At 38.4% G+C, this 21,871-nt stretch overlaps 1 protein-coding gene across 7 annotated transcripts in view; it reads left to right on the forward strand.

Annotated features, from left to right (window-relative positions):
- Nucleotides 1-21,871, forward strand: part of drp2 (dystrophin related protein 2) — a 222,245-nt gene that overhangs the window by 111,188 nt on the left and 89,186 nt on the right. For 5 of the 7 annotated variants that reach the window (XM_067457358.1, XM_067457356.1, XM_067457350.1 and 2 more), the window contains one exon: nucleotides 17,762-17,930. In XM_067457358.1, the coding sequence (XP_067313459.1) occupies nucleotides 17,762-17,930 (169 nt within the window). Of the gene's footprint in view, nucleotides 1-6,001; nucleotides 6,236-7,619; nucleotides 7,728-17,761; nucleotides 17,931-21,871 lie in introns of those variants that run through there. The other 2 variants (XM_067457354.1, XM_067457355.1) reach the window with 2 other exon arrangements.

Raw genomic sequence — 21,871 nt, forward strand, 5'->3', positions numbered from 1 at the left:
ATATCCAAATTACGACTTACACTGATCAGGCATAAATTATGAAAGGTGAAGTGAACAACACTGATTATCTCTTCATCAAGGCACCTGCTAGTAGGTGGGGTATATTAGGCAGCAAGTTAACATTTTGTCCTCAAATTTGATGTGTTAGAAGCAGGAAAAATAGGGCGAGGGCTGGCAATGTGGTCTGATCAAACAGACAAGCTACTGTAGCTCATACTGCTCAAGAAGATAATGCTGGTCATGTTCGACATACAATGCATTTAGGGGTGTGGTCCTGGTCAAGACAATCTCCTGAACTCCAAACTAAATGTCAGAAAGGGAAAGAAAGGTGATTTAAACAATTTTGAGGGTGGCATGGTTGTTGGTGCCAGACGGGCCGGTCTGAGTATTTCACAATCTGCTCAGTTACTGGGATTTTCATGCACAACCATTTCTAGGGTTTACAAAGAATGGTGTGAAAAGGGAAAGACATCCAGTATGCGGCAGTCCTGTGGGCGAAAATGCCTTGTTGATGCTAGAGGTCAGAGGAGAATGGGCCGACTGATTCATGCTGATAGAAGAGCAACTTTGACTGAAATAACAACTCATTAAAACCGAGGTATGCAGCGGATGGGCTACAACAGCAAAAGACTAGTGATGTGTCGTTCATGAACGACATAATATGACTTGAGACTACCGAGTTGTCTCAGAGAGTGATTCGTTCATTTTGTGTTGACCGCGTATGCGCATTACGCAACATATGGGCCCCGAATCTCTGAGTCTTTCGTTCTTCCTGTTAGTCCCATAGAGTCTATGCTGTCAGTAACGGAAACAGAAAAGATTAGTTCTTTTAAGTCCCGGGTTTGAGTCTTTCGTTCTTCCTGTTAGTCTCATAGAGTCTATGCTGTCAGTAACGGAAACAGAAAAGATTAGTTCTTTTGAGTCTTGAGTTTGAGTTTTTTGCTCTTGCTGTCAGTCCCAGAGAGTCTATGCTGTCAGTAACGGAAGCAGAAAAGATTAGTTCTTTTGAGTCTCGGGTTTGAGTCTTTCGTTCTTCCTGTTAGTCCCATAGAGTCTATGCTGTCAGTAACAGAAGCAGAAAAGATTAGTGCTTTTGAGTCTCGAGTTTGAGTCTTTCGCTCTTCCTGTCAGTCCCAATGAGTCTATGCTGTCAGTAACGGAAGCAGAAAAGATTAGTTCTTTTGAGTCTCGGGTTTGAGTCTTTTGTTCTTCCTGTTAGTCCCATAGAGTCTATGCTGTCAGTAACGGAAGCAGAATATGCAACTGACAGGAAGAACGAAAGACTCAAACCCGAGACTCAAAAGAACAAATCTTTTCTGTTTCCGGACCTGTGTCACACAGTCCGGGCGGCCCAGCCCCAGATCTGATCAGAGTCAGACACAGACGAGTCGCCAACTAATGTCTCGAGGAGTTCGAAGACACGAGAGGCAGAGAACAAACGTGATAAATATGAAGTTGCAAAAGAAAGAATGTCTCGGATCAGCAATAGCCTGACCCAACAACTAATCAATTAATTAAAAATTTTAGCTTCTTATAATTTGGCTTTGGTTGCAGTACCCTATAGTTTATTTTTATTTCATTTTAAAAATGTAATCAACATTTTCATAAGTGCTAGATGCGTTGGGCTATTTAACATGTCATTTTAATTATATTTAGCTGAAATGAACGAAATGACTCTAAAAAAGATTTGTTAATTTTGCTGAACGAGACTCAAATATCCGAGTCAGTAAAATGATCCGAACTTCCCACTACTACAGAAGACCCCACCCGGTACCACTCATCTCAACTACAAATAGGAAAAAGAGGCTACAATTTGCACAAGCTCACGAAAAATTGGACAGTTGATGACTAGAAAAATGTTGCCTGGTCTGATGAGTCTCGATTTCTGTTGAGACATTCAGATGGTAGAGTCAGAATTTGAGGTAAACCGAACACTCTTCTGGGGAGGCTTTACACAAGGTTTAGGAGTATGGGAATTATTGACCATTGTTCTAGAAGTGCATTTGTGAAGTCATGCATTGATTTTGGAAGAGTAAGAAAGTCTGACAGTCTCTGCTCAAATTCTTCCCAATGGTGTTCTATTGGTTTGAGGTCTAAGAGGTTATTCCATGTCAGACAGAGGGGTGGTGGTGGTGTTGGGAGGTCTCCTCAATCATCACCAATGTGCAGCATCCACCTGAATGATGCGACGGCAGCCATATTGTGCCAGAACGCTCACCACACACCAGCTGATTGGTGAAGAGGAGACAAAGTGATTAAGCCAATCATTATATGGGGATTATTAGGAGGCCATGATGCACAGAGGCCATTGGGCAAATTTGGCCAGGATGCCAGGGTTTACACTGTATTAATGAAACAAAACCACATAATTGTACTAGACATGTGGGAAATGAATGTGGGAAAAAAATTAATGATGAACCCCAAGTGGATTTACACAAACTGATAAAGTCAAAAAGCATTAGGTTGTGCCCCACTCTCCCCTATATATTACAGTTATGTCACAGTTTATTTATAGCTATATTTACATGAACAGGTTTTTATGCATATATCTCTGAATAAATCCAATCTGAATGTTTATGCGTACCATAAACTGTGCAATATTATATGTGCATGTCTTCCAAACACAAGTTCTGTGCATACAAATAGCATTAGCATTAGAAACTGTCAGCACTCCTGTCAGAGACATGCTCCATGGTCAGTAATTGGCATTCACCATTTTGAAATATAAAAACATCAAAACAGCTGTTGAGTCTTACTTTTCCACTCATCCAGTTTCTCAAAAGTCTTTTTATCTGCTGATTATTTATTCACACCCTCCATGGTGTTTATAGTTGCACGCAAATAAATGCACACTGCACTGGACATATGTACAAGGGATTTTTGAACCAGCCTGTAAAAATTACCAGTTGTTATTCGCTCCAAGTCCGATTACACATACAATTTCAGTGACATGATCACTGACCGGATTGTGTCAATTTTTTTTCAGTCAGTCACAAATTTTTCACACCTTCATAACACATTAGTTTCAGTCTGTTGGGTCTGTTTTGTTTCTCAAATGGCTGCTCGTGTTATTCACCCTCCCTTTTTATGATTTATTACAAAGAGGAAAGTTGAATTGTTTTAATACCTCTCAATGAGAGCTGTTTGTCTGCTGTCAAGTGCATTTTGTCATGCCACTAAACTGCAAGAGCTCTACAGCACAATAAAGCCCTATTTGGATGGGGCTAGTCTTCTAAACAACATTTGATTTATAATTCTTATCATTTAACGTGTGATTTCATGTACCAATTAGGACAGTGTGGTTTTTGTTGTTGTTGTGAGTCCTTCAAAATGTCATCAGTCGTGCTAGCATGCATCACTATGACGCATTTTTTAATTGACTATTTGTTAATATAATTTAAATTATTATAAAATCCCCTTTTCAGTAAACTTCACAAATTTATAGCAGTGGCTGTTAATAATAATCTTGTATAAGTGAGAAGAGAAATCTAGATAAGTATCTTACTCTTACATGACACATATTAAAATGGTCTGTCTTGGCATTTTCAATGATTTAGCTCTATTTATTTATTTATTTATTTTATAATGTAATTTTTTCTGTTGTATACCATATATATTGAAACAAAGATTGGTGTGCAAATGGTAGCTCATTTAGGTAAAAAAAAAAAAAAAAAAACCTTAAGAAACGTTAGAAAAATACTCATTCACAGACATTCACATTCGGACAGGATTTTATTCCTCAGGGGACCGTTGAGTTTCCCGAAAACCAGTAGGTAATTTGCTATGGAATTTTTTACAGGTTGTGTGAGATAAACATACCTGGCAGATTCGGACAGGTTTAAAATCGCAAAGTTCATTGTGAAACAAAAATTTCTTTAACACCCCCCTAGGAAACTAGTCCTGTCCGAATAGGGCTTTACCTGCTGTATTCAAATTTATTCTCAGCGATACACACTTGGGTTAATAAGCCTAACCTTCCAAGCACAGCTCAAATGGAGAAACAGAGCTTGAAACATAATGATTTCTACATCACATTAGATTGCTACTTTGGTTTTCTGTATTTCCCAGACGTCTTATCTCTTAGGAGAAGGCATATGAAACATTTGAGAGGTGCTTTATTAGAGAGTCTATCAAGTCTGGAGATCTTTAGATGTGACTCGGAAGATTTTGTTTGGTGTAGAGTGCTCCACTCCTTCCCGACCAGAGGCCGTTTTTTCCCCAATCCAGCCAACTGGTCTGTTGCGTGGGGCATGTCTAGAGGTTCCAATCAGTTTGTGGCGTGGATAAGTAGTCTGCTGAGGTTTGTCTGCTAGACCTTCGGCACTTAAGTATACTCGTACACATGTATGAATAAAACATTTGCTTATCAATTGTTTATCTGATGCACAGGGACAAAGGGTGCACCACGCAAGTGCCGGAGTAATGGCCTGTCATCTCGCTGAACCAACCATAGCCAGAGATAATGATTGCTAATGCTAATGGAGGTCTAATTTCTAATGCTACTTCTCGGAGTGGAAAACAAGGGCATTGCCTTCATAAATAAGTGTGCATGTGGCATGTTTTTGAAAACGACTATTTGTCATTGAGGGGATAATAGCTTTTTTGGAGAGGGCAAACTGTTTTTGTGGTCTGTTAAACCGAACCAAAGTTGCACTGAAAAAAAATAATATTCTGCTTCCATTAGTGGATTTTGGCTACTAGTAGGTACAGCAGGTTTATTGTTAGATTTTTAGATGTATACATTTATTCATTTATATATATTTTTGCTTGATTAACATTAATGACACAAGCAAAAAGCATGTGAATGAAAAGCACGCTTAAAGGCTCAATATGTAAGGTTTTTGGATTAATTAATGTTAATCCAAATCCAATGTTATATATTTTGTTGACTTGTGTACTTACATTATCCCAAATGTTTCCAAGAATGTTTAAATCCAAAGAAATAAGCAATTTTAACCAGGACACGGACCATGTCCATGTGTTGCCTATATGACATCATACCCGCATAACCTCTATTTACGTTTTTTATTTTGAAGAAATCATTGAAACACCAAAAACTCTTTAATATATGATATGTTTTATTAGACAGGTGAGCAGCTTTTTTGATGCATTCATTGTTATATTTATATAAATATTGTGAATTTACCAACCTGGTCTCACAGAATTCCGTGAAATCAACACGGACCCTTAACTCAAAAATCCGTGGTAGTTTCACGGAATCGCCGAAAATTCCATGATGGGTTTACAGAAGTGATGCCTATGTAAGTCAATGACAGGCAGCATCCGTTGTCCACACACGGATTCCCAACACACATTTAATTATTTGCATTGGTAAAAGTAGACATGATTTTATGAATATTTATAGCCTACATTTATATTTCGGAGCAACTAACTCCACTCCTACCCTAAACCTACCCACTCAACAATATAAAGCTGTATCAACAATATAAAGCTGTATCATCAAATGATACAAACGAGCAGCATGACGCCATCGGTCACGAGACACAGGAGAGCCAATGGCATTTTACAATCAAAGCTGACGTAATGACGCAATTGGTCACGCGACATACCACAGCCAATCCTGTCAAACCTGACCTGACCTTTCTTCCGGCGGCACAAAAACAAAGGCTGCATTTATTAAGTGATTTTGTGTGTGTGTGTGTGTGTGTGTGTTGGTTATATTGATCACTGAAACCAGTGGGAGTGATGGGGATGTTAACAGATGGCATTATCAAGGTTTTATAGACCTATGGTGCATTAGGTGAGTTGGGCTTCAACAGCTAAACAGGATCACATCTTTCATTTGGTAAAGCCTGGAAGTAATGAATACACAGAGGTGAGTTGGAGTTAGTTTGAGAAGTAGGGAATACCCAGCACAACAGGAGGACTCTGGTAGGCCACAAAGGCGGATACTGGCCAGCTGCCATGTGTTGAGTGTCACTTAGACAGGCGTGCAGCCAGTCGCAGCCTGCTGGATTATGTACATGGCATTTTGCTAGCCCGGTGGGTGGACAAGTCAGGTTGGTGTGATGTGGAATGTGAAGGACAATAGTGCATTTGATTGTAGGACTTCTGCAGTATTTGAGACGTAAACAGCAGGCCATTTCTGTAAGCCCAACTCACCCACTGTGGATGACAAAGGAGAGGATCCATATGTGTATATAACGAGAGACAGGCTCTTGAATGCACATGCTGGTTTCAGAGGCAAAGCTTCTGAGGTGATCTCCACTCTGAGGTAAGAACTATCACTGTCGACTGTAGAGTTCAAAGAGCAGACGTTTTTCACAGTGCACTGAGACCTGAATCAGATTATCAAGGTCTGCTTTTTAAATGTTACATAGTCTGTCTGTCTCCTTTACAGGCTTTTGATCACCTGACATTGATGCTTCTAAGGCATTTGAGATGACATTGTGCTACCAGCTTAGAGTTATATTTTAGTGACATAGAAATAAACAGTTTTTGAAGTCAAAGTGAAGTACTTAACGCTCTTTGGCTCAGCACTGGTCAGTGAAACGTCAGTAGATTGACTCGGCTTTGACCTTTCTTTTGAATACTGTATGTCGTGCGCTTCTGAGTCAACTGGATATACAGTGAAGTCTGGCTATAACTTTCTCTTGTATTGCATAAAATGGTTTGAACCAAGGAGAAAGATTATGAATTAGACCTTCATTTGTGTTTTTAACCAACAATGATCCAATTATTTAGACTTGCTTTAGTTATAATGAACTTTAGCTAATGAATATACAATTTAAAAGTTTTAGGTCGGTGAGATTTTTCTAAAATAATGTTTGTGAAAGAGGAAGTCATTTATGCTCAACTGCATTTAACAAAACACAGAAAAAACAAAAAATGTGAAATATTGTTACAATTTAAAATAACTGTTTTCTATTATAATATTCTTAAAAATATGTATTCCTGTGATGGCAAAGCTGAATCTTCAGTATTATTACTCCAATCTACAGTGTCACATGATCGGTCAGAAATCTTTTTAATTTGCTTTGGTTCTCAAGGAACATTTCTTCTTCTTATTAAGTCGTGGTGCTTAATATCTTTGTGGAAACTGAGATACATTTTTCTGGATTCTTTGATGTATGGAAAGTTCAGAGGGATATTATTATTTAAAAATAGAAACTTTTTTTAGAATGATATTACTGAAACTTTTAATTAATTTAATGCATTCTTGCAGAATAAAAGTATTCATATCTTTATAATTTGTATTGACCCAAAACTTTTAAATGTAAGTGTATGTTTATTGTGTGCTAATTTTCCGTATTCTGTAAGTCAATTACAAAATACATTATGTGCACCATATACACCAAATATATTATGAATTCAATGATTAACCTTTTGTTTCAAATCTACATTCGTTATATACTGTAGACATACATTATATAGGCCAACAGCAAAAATATGATATTTTCTTTGTAAGTTTTAGTTCGAAGAATCGACTCAAAACATTATACTTGCTGAGATATGACATATGACAATAAGCTCCAAGTTGCCTTATGAATCTTCTTGTAGTGCATTTAAATTCCATGGAACTGCATCCATAGGGAATTGTTGTAAATGTGTGCAAATTTGTTTTTGTTTGGCATGGGAGGTGTAGGATTTCTGTAGGCGTGCCAGTCCCTGTGCTGCCTCGGCCCAATGAAGTGGTGCAGGGTCCTGGCAGTGGACAGCGGAACACACTCCATCCAGTCATCTCTGATTGGAGGAGAAGCCTCTCTGTAAGTCCTCGCCAGAGGCTCATTTCCGCAACTGTTTTTGTTTTGAGCCGATTCAGCACAATTTTTTGTCAAACACACAAATCACTGAGCGGCGAGGGCATGAGCAGGGACCCGTTATGGCACATAAACACAAAACAGGAAGAGAATCCTGTTCACCAACAGGTCCTTCCTCAAAGTCTCCTGATCGTTTTGAGTTTTAACAATATCTGACGACCCCCTCTAGCTATCTGATTAACCATAAACATCCAGGATTAATCACAGACAGTGGATTAGAGAGAGAGAGAGAGAGAGAGAGAGAGAGAGAGAGAGAGAGAGAGAGAGAGAGAGAGAGAGAGAGAGAGAGAGAGAGAGAGAGAGAGAGAGAGAGAGAGAGAGAGAGAGAGAGAGAGAGAGAGAGAGAGAGAGAGAGATTCAAGAAAGGCTGAAAAATGACAGTGAATTAAGGGGAACAGCCTGAGGAGGGGATGCATTAGAGCCGTGTGGAGGCATTAATTCACTTACTGCTCTGGGGAACATAGCATACAGAATTTCTCATTGAGACACATCTCAGGTTCTGTTTGTTTTGGCTATGTGTCACGGCTATATGGACCCAGACAGCCGGATGTGTTTATTTCTGCACAGATGTCAGCTAAGATTATGTAGCAGTGACTAGGTGACAGTGTGTCGTCATGGTCATTTAGCAGGGGGTCTCAGAGGAGGGCTTGAGTCCTTTAGATGATTTGTAGGATGATGAGGTTAAACAGGGATGGGGTGGGACTAAAAAAACAACTCTGGATATATGCCTATCATAACTCAAAGTCAAAAACACTCACTGTATTGCATATGGATACATGTCATTTTATTCCTGTTATGGAAGAGCTGAATATCCAGCTGCCATTACTCCAGTCTGTAGTGATTCTCAAGAAATATCTTCCAGATTTCATATCTTCACAAATAACCATTTTAAATAAATTAATTAGCAAGGTTGTATTATTATAATTTTTTAGTTCATGGTGAATTTGTAATTTTTCTCAAAACACAAATCACCGCTAAATAGCAGATATTAAACTTTTTATTGACATTAAACTAGTAGTATTTAAAATATTAACATTGCGTTTTAGAATATAGGAAATGCTTAATGCAAAAATTGAGGAAATTGAATGTATTAATGTACAGAATCAGCCAACATTCAACACTGACTGATAAATAATCTAATATTAATCAAAATGTTACCATTATTATATATCCGTAAATGTGCTTTCAAACTTGGATCGATTGTTATGGCACATGCATCTATCTGCCGCGAATGCACTAAAGAACACCAAAGACAAGCAGAAATTAGCTCTCTGCTTAGAGTAGCCAGAAACACTCACAAAACACACATTTTTATCTAATCATTCATCATTAATAGTGGTTCACTTTCGCGATTTAGTATGATTGCGTTCACATCAGCAGCGAACCGTACTGGAGTTGGACCCCACGAACCCCAGACCACCTTTTTTAGCGGACTCTGGTACGGTTTGCGGGTGAGCACCCGAGTTCGAAAGACCGCATTTACATCATCCAAACTAACCAAACTCTGACGTCAATCAAACCTGGGTGCACACCAAAAGTGCCAGTGTGAAAGCACCCTAAAATGACATTGACATTGCCAGTCCATAACCATCTGAAAATGTTGTAGGGCTCCCTATGGCTTGCCGCTCTCTGGGACTAATGAAAGGCAAAGAGGGGAACATATAGGCACTCTGACAGCGGCACTGAACGAGACACAAGGGTTTCATGACTGAGGGAAAGCTCCTTAATCATAAGACTTTTGCTGGAATGATTGTGTCTCCTTCCCTTTGCTCTGGACGTGTGCTGAATTCCTGCGATACTTTAAGTAACAGCAGAGTTACTGCCACTCTGTCTCTGGCTGAGAGAAACAGAGCTTACGTGACCTGCAGACATTACTGATATTGTATTTATCTGTCGTGTGCTTCAGGGTTCAGCTGCGGTGCATCTGTACGAGTGGGTATTTGTTTGTTCCTATGCCTGTTAAATTTTTATTATTTTGATATAAGGTATCACTGCTGTTTTAATTACAATAATGTATATGATGGTGATGTGACGTGCCAGTTATTGTTCAAGCCTGGCTCAGGTCACTTCCCAAAACACACCTTAGTTTTTTCCTTAGTTTTCTGTCACCTCTAACAAAATCCTTTTAAGGCAAGTCAGTTCACTCAATGGTAATCTTGGCAACTCTCCCTGGCAGATCATTTCTAATCAATAGGCATGCAAATACTGTACAGCTACTATCTACTTCAGTGGGGAAAGACGAAATTGACAAAACTGTTTGTCAAATTTTAATTTATATCAGCAAATATATATCAAGCTCAACATTTTAAGATTGATGATTAGTTTGGGAAGTCTGCTCTGTATTTTCTACTGCACAAGAGGCGTGATCAACGGGCATAGTTCAAATGACTCAATTGGTGCGCAATTGGATCCTGCTTCAACCAATCAGACCAAAGATCGGTCGTTTCTCTATCCGTCATCGTGTTAAACCCACCAATAGAGCGTCAGGTGGATAAGCCGGTTTGTGATTTGTCCCTGCAGTTTTTTAACGGAAGCAGGATAGAAAAATGTACAGTAGTGGTGGAAATTTTGATTCTTTTGTTGATTCTTGAGTTGTTCATTTTCAGTTCGTTCACCAAAATGATTCGTTCAGATTTGTTCATTGATTCGTTCAGTAACATTTTTTTTTTAAAATATTACATACCGGTAAATATAACCACAGGTGACGAAAAAGAGTGTTTTATGTGTAATGTCTTAAGTCAATGAACGTATTTACTTACAAAAGAACTTATTTGGCTTTATTAAAATGTGCATAATCTACTCATTAAATAAAATAAGTCTAAATAAGTGGTTTAGATTACCAAAGCATGTTTTCTTTTAATTGTTTGGTCAGACTTTTAGACATTCATATATCTGGGATTATGGTAAACATGGGGTTATAAACATGAGGTTTGTCTGTAACTGTGTTGATTGCTGAACGAGATTGACACGCATGCTAAATGACGAGGTAGCCTACCAGTTTGTTCATGAACGAGATCTCTCTCTCTCTCGTTTAGAGCTGGTTCTTTTCGTTCACGAACGAGAAGTACCAGTTCATTCACGAACGAGATCTCTCTCTCTTGTTCAGACTCAAAACAGCGATTCGGTCAGTGAAGTTCGTTCAGTAGCTCAGAATGCTATTTAGTGACGTGACACACGAGATCTATTCAACCATAGGCTACTGTCACATTTTTTATTTGTTTTACAGTTTTTAGAGAAGTGCATGACTCAAACGTAATGAAGAAAATTACGTTTTATTCAAACATAAAACATAAAATACAAACACACTTTACTTTACTCTGTAGTAATCATTTAACCATCAACCTGCATTATTACACTGTTTTCATTACAGTGTTAAAGTGTACATTTCTTTCTTTGCTGCCAAATATGCCACCTATACGAGCCGAGCTGTTCGCTATAAGTATCCTTCAACAACTGGTTCATTTTGTTCACGAACAAACGGCATGTACCAATTTGTTCACAAACAAGATTTCTCGTTCAGAATCAGACTCAAAGCCTCTTGGTCAGTAAAGGGCGTATTCATTCACTGAATTCAACAAATCACATGCTCCGTCACATCACATACTCGAAAGCTATTGGCTTGAGGTTTTGTCATTCTTTGACAGAATGAAATAGTCGACAGAGCTGCGCATGCGCTCGCTGCTAATAGCGCCACGCTGCGGTGGAGGGAGGAATTTCAGTGAATGCGAAACATGAGTCAATAGACTATGTGAACGAGAACGATTCGTTCACCTAAAAGATTCGTTCACAAAGAACGATTCGTTCACGAACGTAACATCACTAATTTACAGGTTTCCAGCCTAAGCTGCCGGGCGAAATCAAATCACCGGCAGATCAGGCTGGGTTTACCCTAGCAAATATAGCAGTAAATGAAGAGATATCACACCAATCACAAGTTCAGTATGGAGTACCGCAAGGCTCAGTGTTAGGACCGTTGCTTTTCACCTTGTATATTCTACCACTGGGAGATCTCTTTAGGAAGCATGGCGTTAGTTTTCATTGTAATGCTGACGATACTCAGCTCTATATTTCTTCATGCCCTGACGAAACTTACCAATTCACAAGATTAACGGAATGCATAGCTGATATAAAAAAACAACTGATCCAAAACGCAGCAGCTCGAGTTCTTACTAGAACCAGGAAGTACGATCATATTAGCCCAGTTCTGTCAACACTGCAATGGCTCCCTATTAAACATTGGATATGTTTTAAAATCTTGCTTATTACTTACAAAGCACTAAATGGTTTAGCTCCCCAGTACTTGAGCGAGCTCTTAACACATTATACTCCATCACGTCTATTGTGGTCTCAATACTCTGGCCAGTTGATAATACCTAGAATATCTAAATCAACTGTGCAGGTGGTTGATCCTTTTCCTATTTTGCACCTAAACTCTCAGTCTTCCTAGCAACAGTCTTCCTAGCATTGTTCGGGAAGCAGACACACTCTGTCAGTTTAAATCTAGACTATAAACGCATCTCTTTACTATGGCATACAAATAGATTTTTTTTTACTTACATTATTCAAATCAATTGACTGATTGTTAGGCTGCATTAACTAGGTCAGCCGGAACTGGGAACACTTCTCATAACACCTGATGTACTCGTTACATCATAAAAAGAGAGGCATCTACACTAATGTTAGTCTCTCTGTTTATCCCGAGGTTTACTGCAGTCGGCCGGATCCAGGCCGTGTCCGGATCGGATGGTGGACTTGCGCACAGACATGACTAGCCCATCCTGGAATGTCTGCTGAGAACATGTCAATTAGTGTCTCCGCTGAATTTGCCGGCACGTCACCCTTAATTAACACGTCTCCGGCGCGATGACTCCGATCTTTAAAATATTCATACTCTTGTGTAATCGACGCGCCATCCTAAATAAACTCGTCTCTTGCGTGATACCAATAAATTTTGAATATTCCGATCTAATATGATTTCTGACCTGTAAGGTTGCCAGAATAATAATCATACACTGTTTGATAATAGGCCAGAGGAGAACTGGCACCCCGACTGAGCCTGGTTTCTCCCAATGTTTATTTTTCTCCATCATGCCCTGATGGAGTTTTGGTTCCTTGCCACTGTCGCCTTTGATTTGGCTTGCTCAGTTGGGGACACTAAAATTATGATCAAGTTATTCAACTAAATATACAAATAAAATGTATTAATTAGGTCTTATTTAATTCTATAAACTATAATACTGATCTGCCAACATTGTTGCTATATGATAAATTAAAGTAAGCTGATAACTTCACTGTTTTCTACAGAACGACTGTACAGCCAAATCAAATTTTGTTGCAATAGTCTTGATTAACACAGTGAAGCTGCTTTGAAACAATCGTCATTGTAAAAGCGCTATATAAATAAAGTTGATTGATTGGTTGATTGATTGATATCTGACAAAAACATTATCATAAAATCGATGCTTTTGCTAAAAATTGCAGTATTTTCAGGTACATGGGCATTGGAAAGTGGGACTTCCATTCCTACAGGTGCTATATAATGTGTTGTTTTTTGAGTGAGTCATCTTTTCCACATCTTACTTCTAATCTCTCTCAATATAAAAAAGGTAATGTGAGAAAAAAACAGAGGCTATAATCAAGCAATATTATGCAAGTAAGAGTGTTGTACTTCAGGATATCATCAGAGCTGTGATTCAGATGTGGGCACCACTGCTTCTGTGATATTAACTGCTTGTTTATGGAACTGTTGTAGGCTTATGAAAGCAATAACAAGTAACTCACTCCCCCCCTGTTTTTTTTTAATTAACCATTTTCACATCAGTTAAAAACAACCAGCTTGTTGCTCACAAACAAAAAAACCAAACACAAACAAACCAAATAATACAAAACGAAAAAGAAAGAAAGAAAGAAACAGAAGGTTCATTATAATTCAATGTGCGCGTTTACATGCACATTCATGCATTCATTCATGCATTCAAGCCAGAGGGCTAATATTAGTATAGAAAAAATGACTTTTATTTCTAAATTATGACATTTTAGATGTAAAGCCGCCAATGAGCATGGTCATGTAAATGCGGTAACCCAATTTCTTTATATATATATATATATATATATATATATATATATATATATATATATATATATATATATATATATATATATATATATATATATATATATAATATGTATATATGTATGTGTGTATGTATATCTATAAATGAATAGGGGTACATTTACTACCACTACTACTACTACTACTACTACAATTGTTCCATTATGGGTACAAGCTGGAATCTTCACTTATTCTAAGAAATTTAAATTGCTCCTTCCATATTTTTATTGAATTAAATATTTTACCTATCAGACGGAAAGCTTTTCTAAAGATACAAGATCCTTTATCATAGCTAGCCAATCCCTATATAGTGGAGGGGTATCTCAAACCCATTTGCTCATAATGGCTTTCCTTGCCATCATAACCAAAGATGAACAATGTGTTTATATTCCTCTACAGGAGGAGGCAAGATGCCATGTAAACTCATAGAAGGTGAGGCTCGAACTGCAGTACACAATACTGCCTTTGTAAATTGGATATTTGGTTTTCCAATTCAATTTGTTTAGCTCTTTTTTCCGTTTTGCATACATAATAAATTATCATGCCTCTGATGTATGCTTTGTAAGCATCTCATAGTACCCTAGGATCCGTCTCTCCTAGATCATTAGAAAGAAAATTATACTTTGTTTGCTCTTTCAGATATTCAGCAAACCCCACATCCATCAAATAATAAGGGTTCAATTTCCAAAATCAAGGGGCTTTTGATCTATCGTGAAGCGTATAAAGAAAGTAACTGGGGTGTGGTCAGAGATGGTAATAGGACCAATATTTCTTTTGTCACCCAGATCTTTTGTGGTTGAGTTATGAAACCTCCATATGTCAAAAAAGATTCTGTTCATGACAAGCATTACATATTAAACTAGGAACTTGTGGTGCAATAATAGCTGAAGGGTATTTATCCATATCAGGATTTAGAAACCAATTAAAATCACCACTCTAAATAACATTTTTACAATCAACGGTTGCCAATCTACTTGTGCAGAAAAATTCTCATCAAGATTTTTCGGGCCATATACACCCAATAACAAGTTCCTTACTGTAAAGTAGACCCTTTATTAGAATGGCTTCATCTGAGTCTTGTTTTATTAAAGTAAACAGAAAGGTTTTTATGTAATAATATCCAAACACCACAAACTTTCATCGAGAAAGAAGAATAGATTTGCCCAACCCAATCCCTGCAGAGCTTTAGATGTTCTTTAATATTTATGAGTCTCTTGTAACACAGAAATTTAAATCTCATACCTCTTCAATATATTTAAGATTTTTTTTCTTCTTTTAATAACATGATGTATCACTTTAAGGTTCCGGATATTTTGTAAAGACTTTCTAATACCTCCTTACAAATGTTACAAAGGTCAGCATCCGCTTTGAAATAAAATAAATCACAAAAAAATATCTTCCATTCTGTATAACTACGAACAAAGCATTAACACGCTACAAAAAAAAAAAAAGAATAAATAAAGTTGATAAAACATAGGAAGCTTCCTTCCTTTTGAAAGCATCCTACATCCATCACAAAAAACACAATAAGAATAAAATAAGTAAAGTACAATTACAGGAACTGTAAGAAATGTATTATAATTTATCATAACATGGCCCTGATATGTCACTGACTAGACATTAAAGGGGGGGTGAAACACTCAGTTTCAGTCAGTGTCATGTCAATCTTGAGTACCTATAGAGTAGCATTGCATCCTGCATATCTCCGAAAAGTCTTTATTTTTTTTATAATTATATAAGAAAGATGCGCTGTTCCGAGTCTTTCCGAAAAAAGCCGAGCGGGTGGGGGCGTGTCGTGTGAGCGGAGCTAAATAATGACGTGTGCTCGCTGCTGCTATTGTGTTGAGTCGAGTGCGTCGTAAAGCTGTGTCATCCCTAACAGCGGGAAAAAAACTTTATTCAAAATAAAAATATGGCTTTTAATCAGATACAGCCATACATCTATGATCCGGAATCAGACCCAGAGGCTGCAGTTGAACAGGAGCAGCAGCAAAAACGACTAGAGCAGGACGTCTCTATGTGGTACAAGTTATACACTAACTATATAATATGCTTAGCGGCTTGTGTTATTTACATATTTATACTTGAATTATATCTTAGTATTTTTGTCTTTGAAGGTGTACATGTGGGAAGTGCAGTTGTGCATGTGTGTTTGTGTGTTTACGCGTGGTTTGTGTAACGTTAGACAGTAAGCGGACTGGTTTTGCACGGCAGGTTAAGTTAGTGTTTACATAGAAAGACACGGAATAGTAGCCATTTGAATGAAGAAGCGTGCTTATTTAGTTCAACATATTTCCCCCCTCTTTGTGTATTGTTGTTTGGAGTGCTTTTACAATACACAAACATAAAGTTACACATATAGTGGCCAGCTAAACAAATGTACACGCACTACACATCGCATGCTCCATTGATCAATTAACTATACGTGATCATGTTTGGGCTACTTGATGAGCATAGGCAATAACACAGACATTTGAAGCAGTCTTACTCACCGCCTGCGGTTCTAACGTTGGGACTGCTCCATCATTCAGCATTAGGCGATCGGGAAAATCCGGCGTCGAGCTGGGCCTTGTTTATGAAACAGTCGGCACCGAAATGCAGCGAACAGATATAAACATTCGCGCAACTCAGTTGCTCATTACATCCACTGTTGCCTTAACGCGGGGTTTTGGGGGAATCTGTGCAGGACTGTCTTGGTCTGGCAACCAAAAACGCACTTTTTTGGTGACATTGTTATGTGCACATCACCTGTGTGCAGCGCAGCCTACAAGCCAGCGCTTTGATGGGCGTAGCCTGTTACTTTCGCTCTCTCCCTCTCTCTCTCTCACGCGCTTCCGGTAGAATTGACCGTAAGGCCCATACAAGGAAATTCCGCCCCCATTAATGTCAAAGGGGACGCATGATCTCAAAAAACTTGCCGAAACTTATGACTAACCGGAAGTAGTATTTTTGACAAAGAAATACTCCCATCAAACGTCCACCTTAACTTTTGAAACTTTGTATATGTTTAGTATGGGATTCCAAGTCTTTAACAGTGTAAAAAGATCAGTATGCATGAAACAGCATTTCACCCCCCCTTTAAGAAATCATGTTTATTTCAAATACTTATATCACTGACAATAGTAGACCTGCCAGGATATTGTCATTTAAAAGCTATTGTTGCAGCCCTCAACTGATGTTGATGTTGTTGCGTTGTGGCCTTAAGCTCCACCCACTACTGATCTACCAATCATGAAGTCAGTAGTGTTTCGGCATCCGGGTTGCCAGCTCTGCTCTAGTTAGCACAGCTGCAGCTAAACGACTAAGCTAACAATGACAGCTAACAATGACACTGTAAAATAAAATTTGCCAGCCACATCCAGCATTTTTGATCATTTTCATAAATAAAGTCATGCCCCCCAGAATATTTGTTGTATGAATATCTGCAGAGGCATACAGTATCAAAAGAAAGCAAAACATTTTTTTTTTTTACATTTAAATTTAATTTTAAAAAAGGAACATTTTAAGCTAAACTTTTTTGTCAAAGACTACATCCAGATCGGATCGGCTCATCCTAACACTTCATTCATTAACATTAGGTAGTTTTGATTTATATATATCTGTTTAATGTTGAGGATCAAGTTATTTTATGTATGCATATGATTACACATGATATTGCTTGTTTCTGCATCTTTTTCGCATGTGTTTTGATTCAGTACTATTTCAGAAGAGTAATAGTCCCCCCCCCCCAAGAAAAAAAGTACAACAGTGAAAACGCGAAAAGCCAGAAAATCCAGTCAATGCCAAGAAAGAGTCAATGTAAAATACTTTTAAATTGAGCACAGCATTTTATAAAAATCCTCTAAATCCTTAACTGTTTGTGTTGCAGCTGCAGGGCGGCCCTCGTGGCCAGGATGCCACTGTGTACCCTGCCAGTCCGCGGTGGATCCTGAGGGGCAGGAGCTTCCCACCCAGTGCAGGGGGCAGAGGAACAAGCACCCTGATCACGACATGAATCTCTGCTGGAACGAGATCAAACGTAAATCCCACAACATCAGGTATACATCATTTTTTGTCCATCTGCTTGTATCATGCTTCTATTAGGTTCATTGTCTTCTGGGGATTATTAACCTTTCCTCAGTAAAGCACCAGTTAGAGATGCACATATTATTGCAAATTCTCCCAGTCTCAGAGGCACTAATGAAACCACTGATTGAGTTTGGGCTGTTTTGCATGTCATTTGTATGTATGTCTTTATGCAAGGTGCTTTGTTTACATACTTAGCCTCATAATTACAGTCTCGACCCCAAACTTTCTCTGGGGATAAATTTAACACGGTGTGATTGGTTTTAGACATCTACCCTACAGCACATGGTAATAAAATCATCCCAGGAAACTCTTGTCAGTATGCTGACATCATCTGGCCCAGAAGGAAGGCTACAGAAATACAACATTACATGTAATAAAAATGGATGGAATACTAAGTGGCCTCAACAAAAGACCCTCTGGGATTATATTGCACCAGCGTTTCAGTGGCTGACTTTTTCAGCTGGCTGTGTTTTGACAGACAGATGTCCCTTCCATCTAATAGCCTGATTTTTCAGCTTTGGCATCTGTAAAATGCAATGGCAGACATTTTAGTAGTATTAAATAAAGTTCTGAATTAGGTTGGAAACAAATTATATATATGTGTGTGTGTGTAAATTAATGGATTATGGGTAAGGTTTTTCTCTCGGAAAGTGGTGTTTTTGTAGAATGTTGACTGTAGAATTGTAGAACATTTATTTGTTTTATGCCTAATTCTGAATTATTGCTTGATTTTTGTAGATTGTGTTTCAGAGCCCAAAACAACATGAATAATTTACTTGAAATTTTTAGCTTTTTTTCTTTTCTTTCTAAGGCACTGTGACAGAAAGAAATCAAACAGACTTGCTAGAGGGGCAGAACAGAGCTTGTCTTTGTCATTCTCATCAGAATGTTTGGCTTCATTGGGGTCCACTCACACAGCAGTGAATGTGCTGTGACCGGGGGGCTATGTTGCTGAGGGGGGTATATGGGTGGACAGAAGCATGCTGGGAATGTGTGATTGCAGACGTGCCTGGATGTTTCTCACCTCTCTGATGGCACAGCTGTGAGTGGGCGCTTATGATGCGACTCAAAACCCACATCCCTAAATCTGTTCAAAGCATCTCTTTGTGTTTGTAGATTGTGAATAATTAACACATCTGAACTACCTCAATTTTGATTATAATTCAGGTCCGTATCATGCTCTTTGGTGATATCATTCCAGTGACTCCACATAGATGTACATTAAGTGCTCAGTGCTAAATGGCAGGGAAGAGAATTGTGACCTTTCAGCTATCCTCCGCCATCCCATCTTTTCAACTGCACACATACAAAGGCTGGATTGAGCCCTAACAGCATGCTAATTGCTGTCCTTTCTCTGAGTTTTTAGGCTTGGAGATTAGAATGTTATAACCCTTTTTGCTAATGGGTCTACTGCCATGTCAAGCTTGACATGTGCTAAATGTATCTTGTGCATCTGAGTGCAGTCTGCAGTAGAGGAAATGGAATATTCTGTCAACCCTTATAAAAAAGAAGTTCATTCAAGTGTGCAATTAGTATACTTCTTTTAAACTAAAAATAATAATGTATAATTTCTGTCTAATTTTTTATGTACTTCTCAGAAATATACTCACTCACTAAATTGCACTCAAGTATACTTGACCTATACTGATAAAAACGTCTTCATATTTTTGGCTTATACTTGTACTCAATGCTTTGATCGAGATATACTTAAAGGACAGCCTCTTTTTTTAAAGTAAATTTTTAAGTTAATCTTGATCATTATACCTTTGTGAGTACAGTCTATAGAAGAAAAAAAACGAACCGGATTGGTGCTTGCAACACGGAGCTATTACAGTTAATGCCCAGAGCCCCCACGGCAGTTATGAGGGCATAAACGTAAAGGGTGTCTTTGTGCCTCTTAACAGACACAAAATGCAATTAAAATGTCTGTCCAACATGAACAGGGCCCTTACATGACAATGAGATGCGTTTAGCCACTTAGCCATTGTTTAAATTCACCGCGCTGAAGTCCCGTGGGAACTCAATGTAGCCGGGAAAAAAAGGCAAATAGTCCAGTTGGGAAGAGCGTTGTGTGTGTAAAGCATGATTATTTTCTTACTGCACATCTTTCCTCAAGCCATGTGTGCCCAAATGGAAGGATAAATAAAGTTTATATTACCTCCACAGTGGATGCACCCGTCTTCGACCACAGAATGGCATTTTTCTTCAAATGACCCCACTGTGTTGTGTCTGTGTAAGTTAGTCATCCTTGTCAAAGTGTTCGCTGCAAATTTTCGCATTCTTTTGCGAAAGGAAGGAAGCTTATGCAGCGACTGTGTTCTTCCACAACCAGGAATAACACAATATCTGGCTATCTTCTTCAGCATGTTTATTGTTGTTGACCAGCTAGCACGATGCGCAAAAAAAAAAAAAAAATCTAAATAACTTTATTCAACAAGTTATTGTCTTCTGGGCCTCTGACGTGAACTCATGAAGCACCATGACGCAGGAGCGAGAATATGATTTTATACATCTTCTGAATAGTACAAAATCTCCAGAGCAAAACACAGGTAAAGAAGCACAAACAAGGGATAGAAGCATTGCTGATGCTGACACGTGTAAAGTAACATGATCATCAAACATTCAACAGCATATATGTTCAAACATGACAACCATTACTGAATAAACTGTCAAACTTATGAAGAGGAAACAGCTGTGAAGCTTTGGGGGTGTTGGCTTAATTAATCTACTCCATCTTTGTTTTGAACATTATTCTAAATCCGATCTGGACGTAGTCTGACAAAAGTACAATCTTCTCAGCCTTGAGTTTAAAATGTTTTTTTTATTTATTAAAGTTACCCATATTCAAGTGTTGTAAAAATCCATAAAGATGGAGTAAATTCTTTTTAAAATGGAAAGAGGTAAAGTACAGTTAAAGATATATTTCAAGTATAAAAAATGTACACCTAAATAGGAACATAGTAGTATACTATGTTATGGTCGCTTGATGTTATGTTCACTTACAGAAAACTTAAAATTATACTTGCATGCAACTACTACTAGTAGTTTACTGGGAGTATACTTCATAAAATGTATTTCCATAAACTACAAATTTTCAGAATGTGTTAGTATTTGACATTTGAACTATCAGTATACCTATACGTTTACTTGTAGTGTAATTGCAGTACAAACGAAAAACGTTAGATGGTTAACTGTCTGGGCAGCATAAACCCTTTGTCAGTTGTAGACCATTAAAAAGATAGTTAACCAAAAGTTAACCAAAAAATTACAATATACTCACCCTCATGTTGTCATTTACTCACCCAAACCTTTATTTTGTGGAGTACAAAATAATATTACTAAGTATGTTGGTAACAAACCAGTATTGTAACAAACGTCTCAGGTTACGTATGTAACCCTAGTTCCCTGAGGGAACGAGACGCTGCGTCGAAACGCTGTGAGAACGCCTCTGCGTTAATGCGTCGTGAAGCGCCTGTAGAACCATTCCATCAGAAAAAAGATCGATCGTCGGCGTGATGACGTCATCGACCGGAAGCTATAAAACGTCCGTGAAAACAAACAGGAACTAACTTCTGATAAAGCCTGAAGTAAGTGATCACGGACACGCCGGGAGTATGGCAAAGCGACGCAGCGTCTCGTTCCCTCAGGGAACTAGGGTTACATACGTAACCTGAGACGTTCCCTTTCGGGGAACTCGAGCTGCGTCGAAACGCTGTGAGAACGCTTATACCCACATCGCCATAGGACCAAGTGTCTCGTATGTGTGAAGCCGAAGCGCACACGGTTACGAGAGTACCTGTGCCCCTACTGTAGATGCCAGGTCTAGTTCATAGAACCTGACGAAGGTAGAAGGAGACGACCATCCGGCCGCGTTGCAAATATCGTGGAGGGAAGCCCCCGACAAGAGTGC

This window comes from Pseudorasbora parva, chromosome 11 (assembly GCF_024679245.1).
Source record: "Pseudorasbora parva isolate DD20220531a chromosome 11, ASM2467924v1, whole genome shotgun sequence".
NCBI lineage: Eukaryota > Metazoa > Chordata > Actinopteri > Cypriniformes > Gobionidae > Pseudorasbora > Pseudorasbora parva.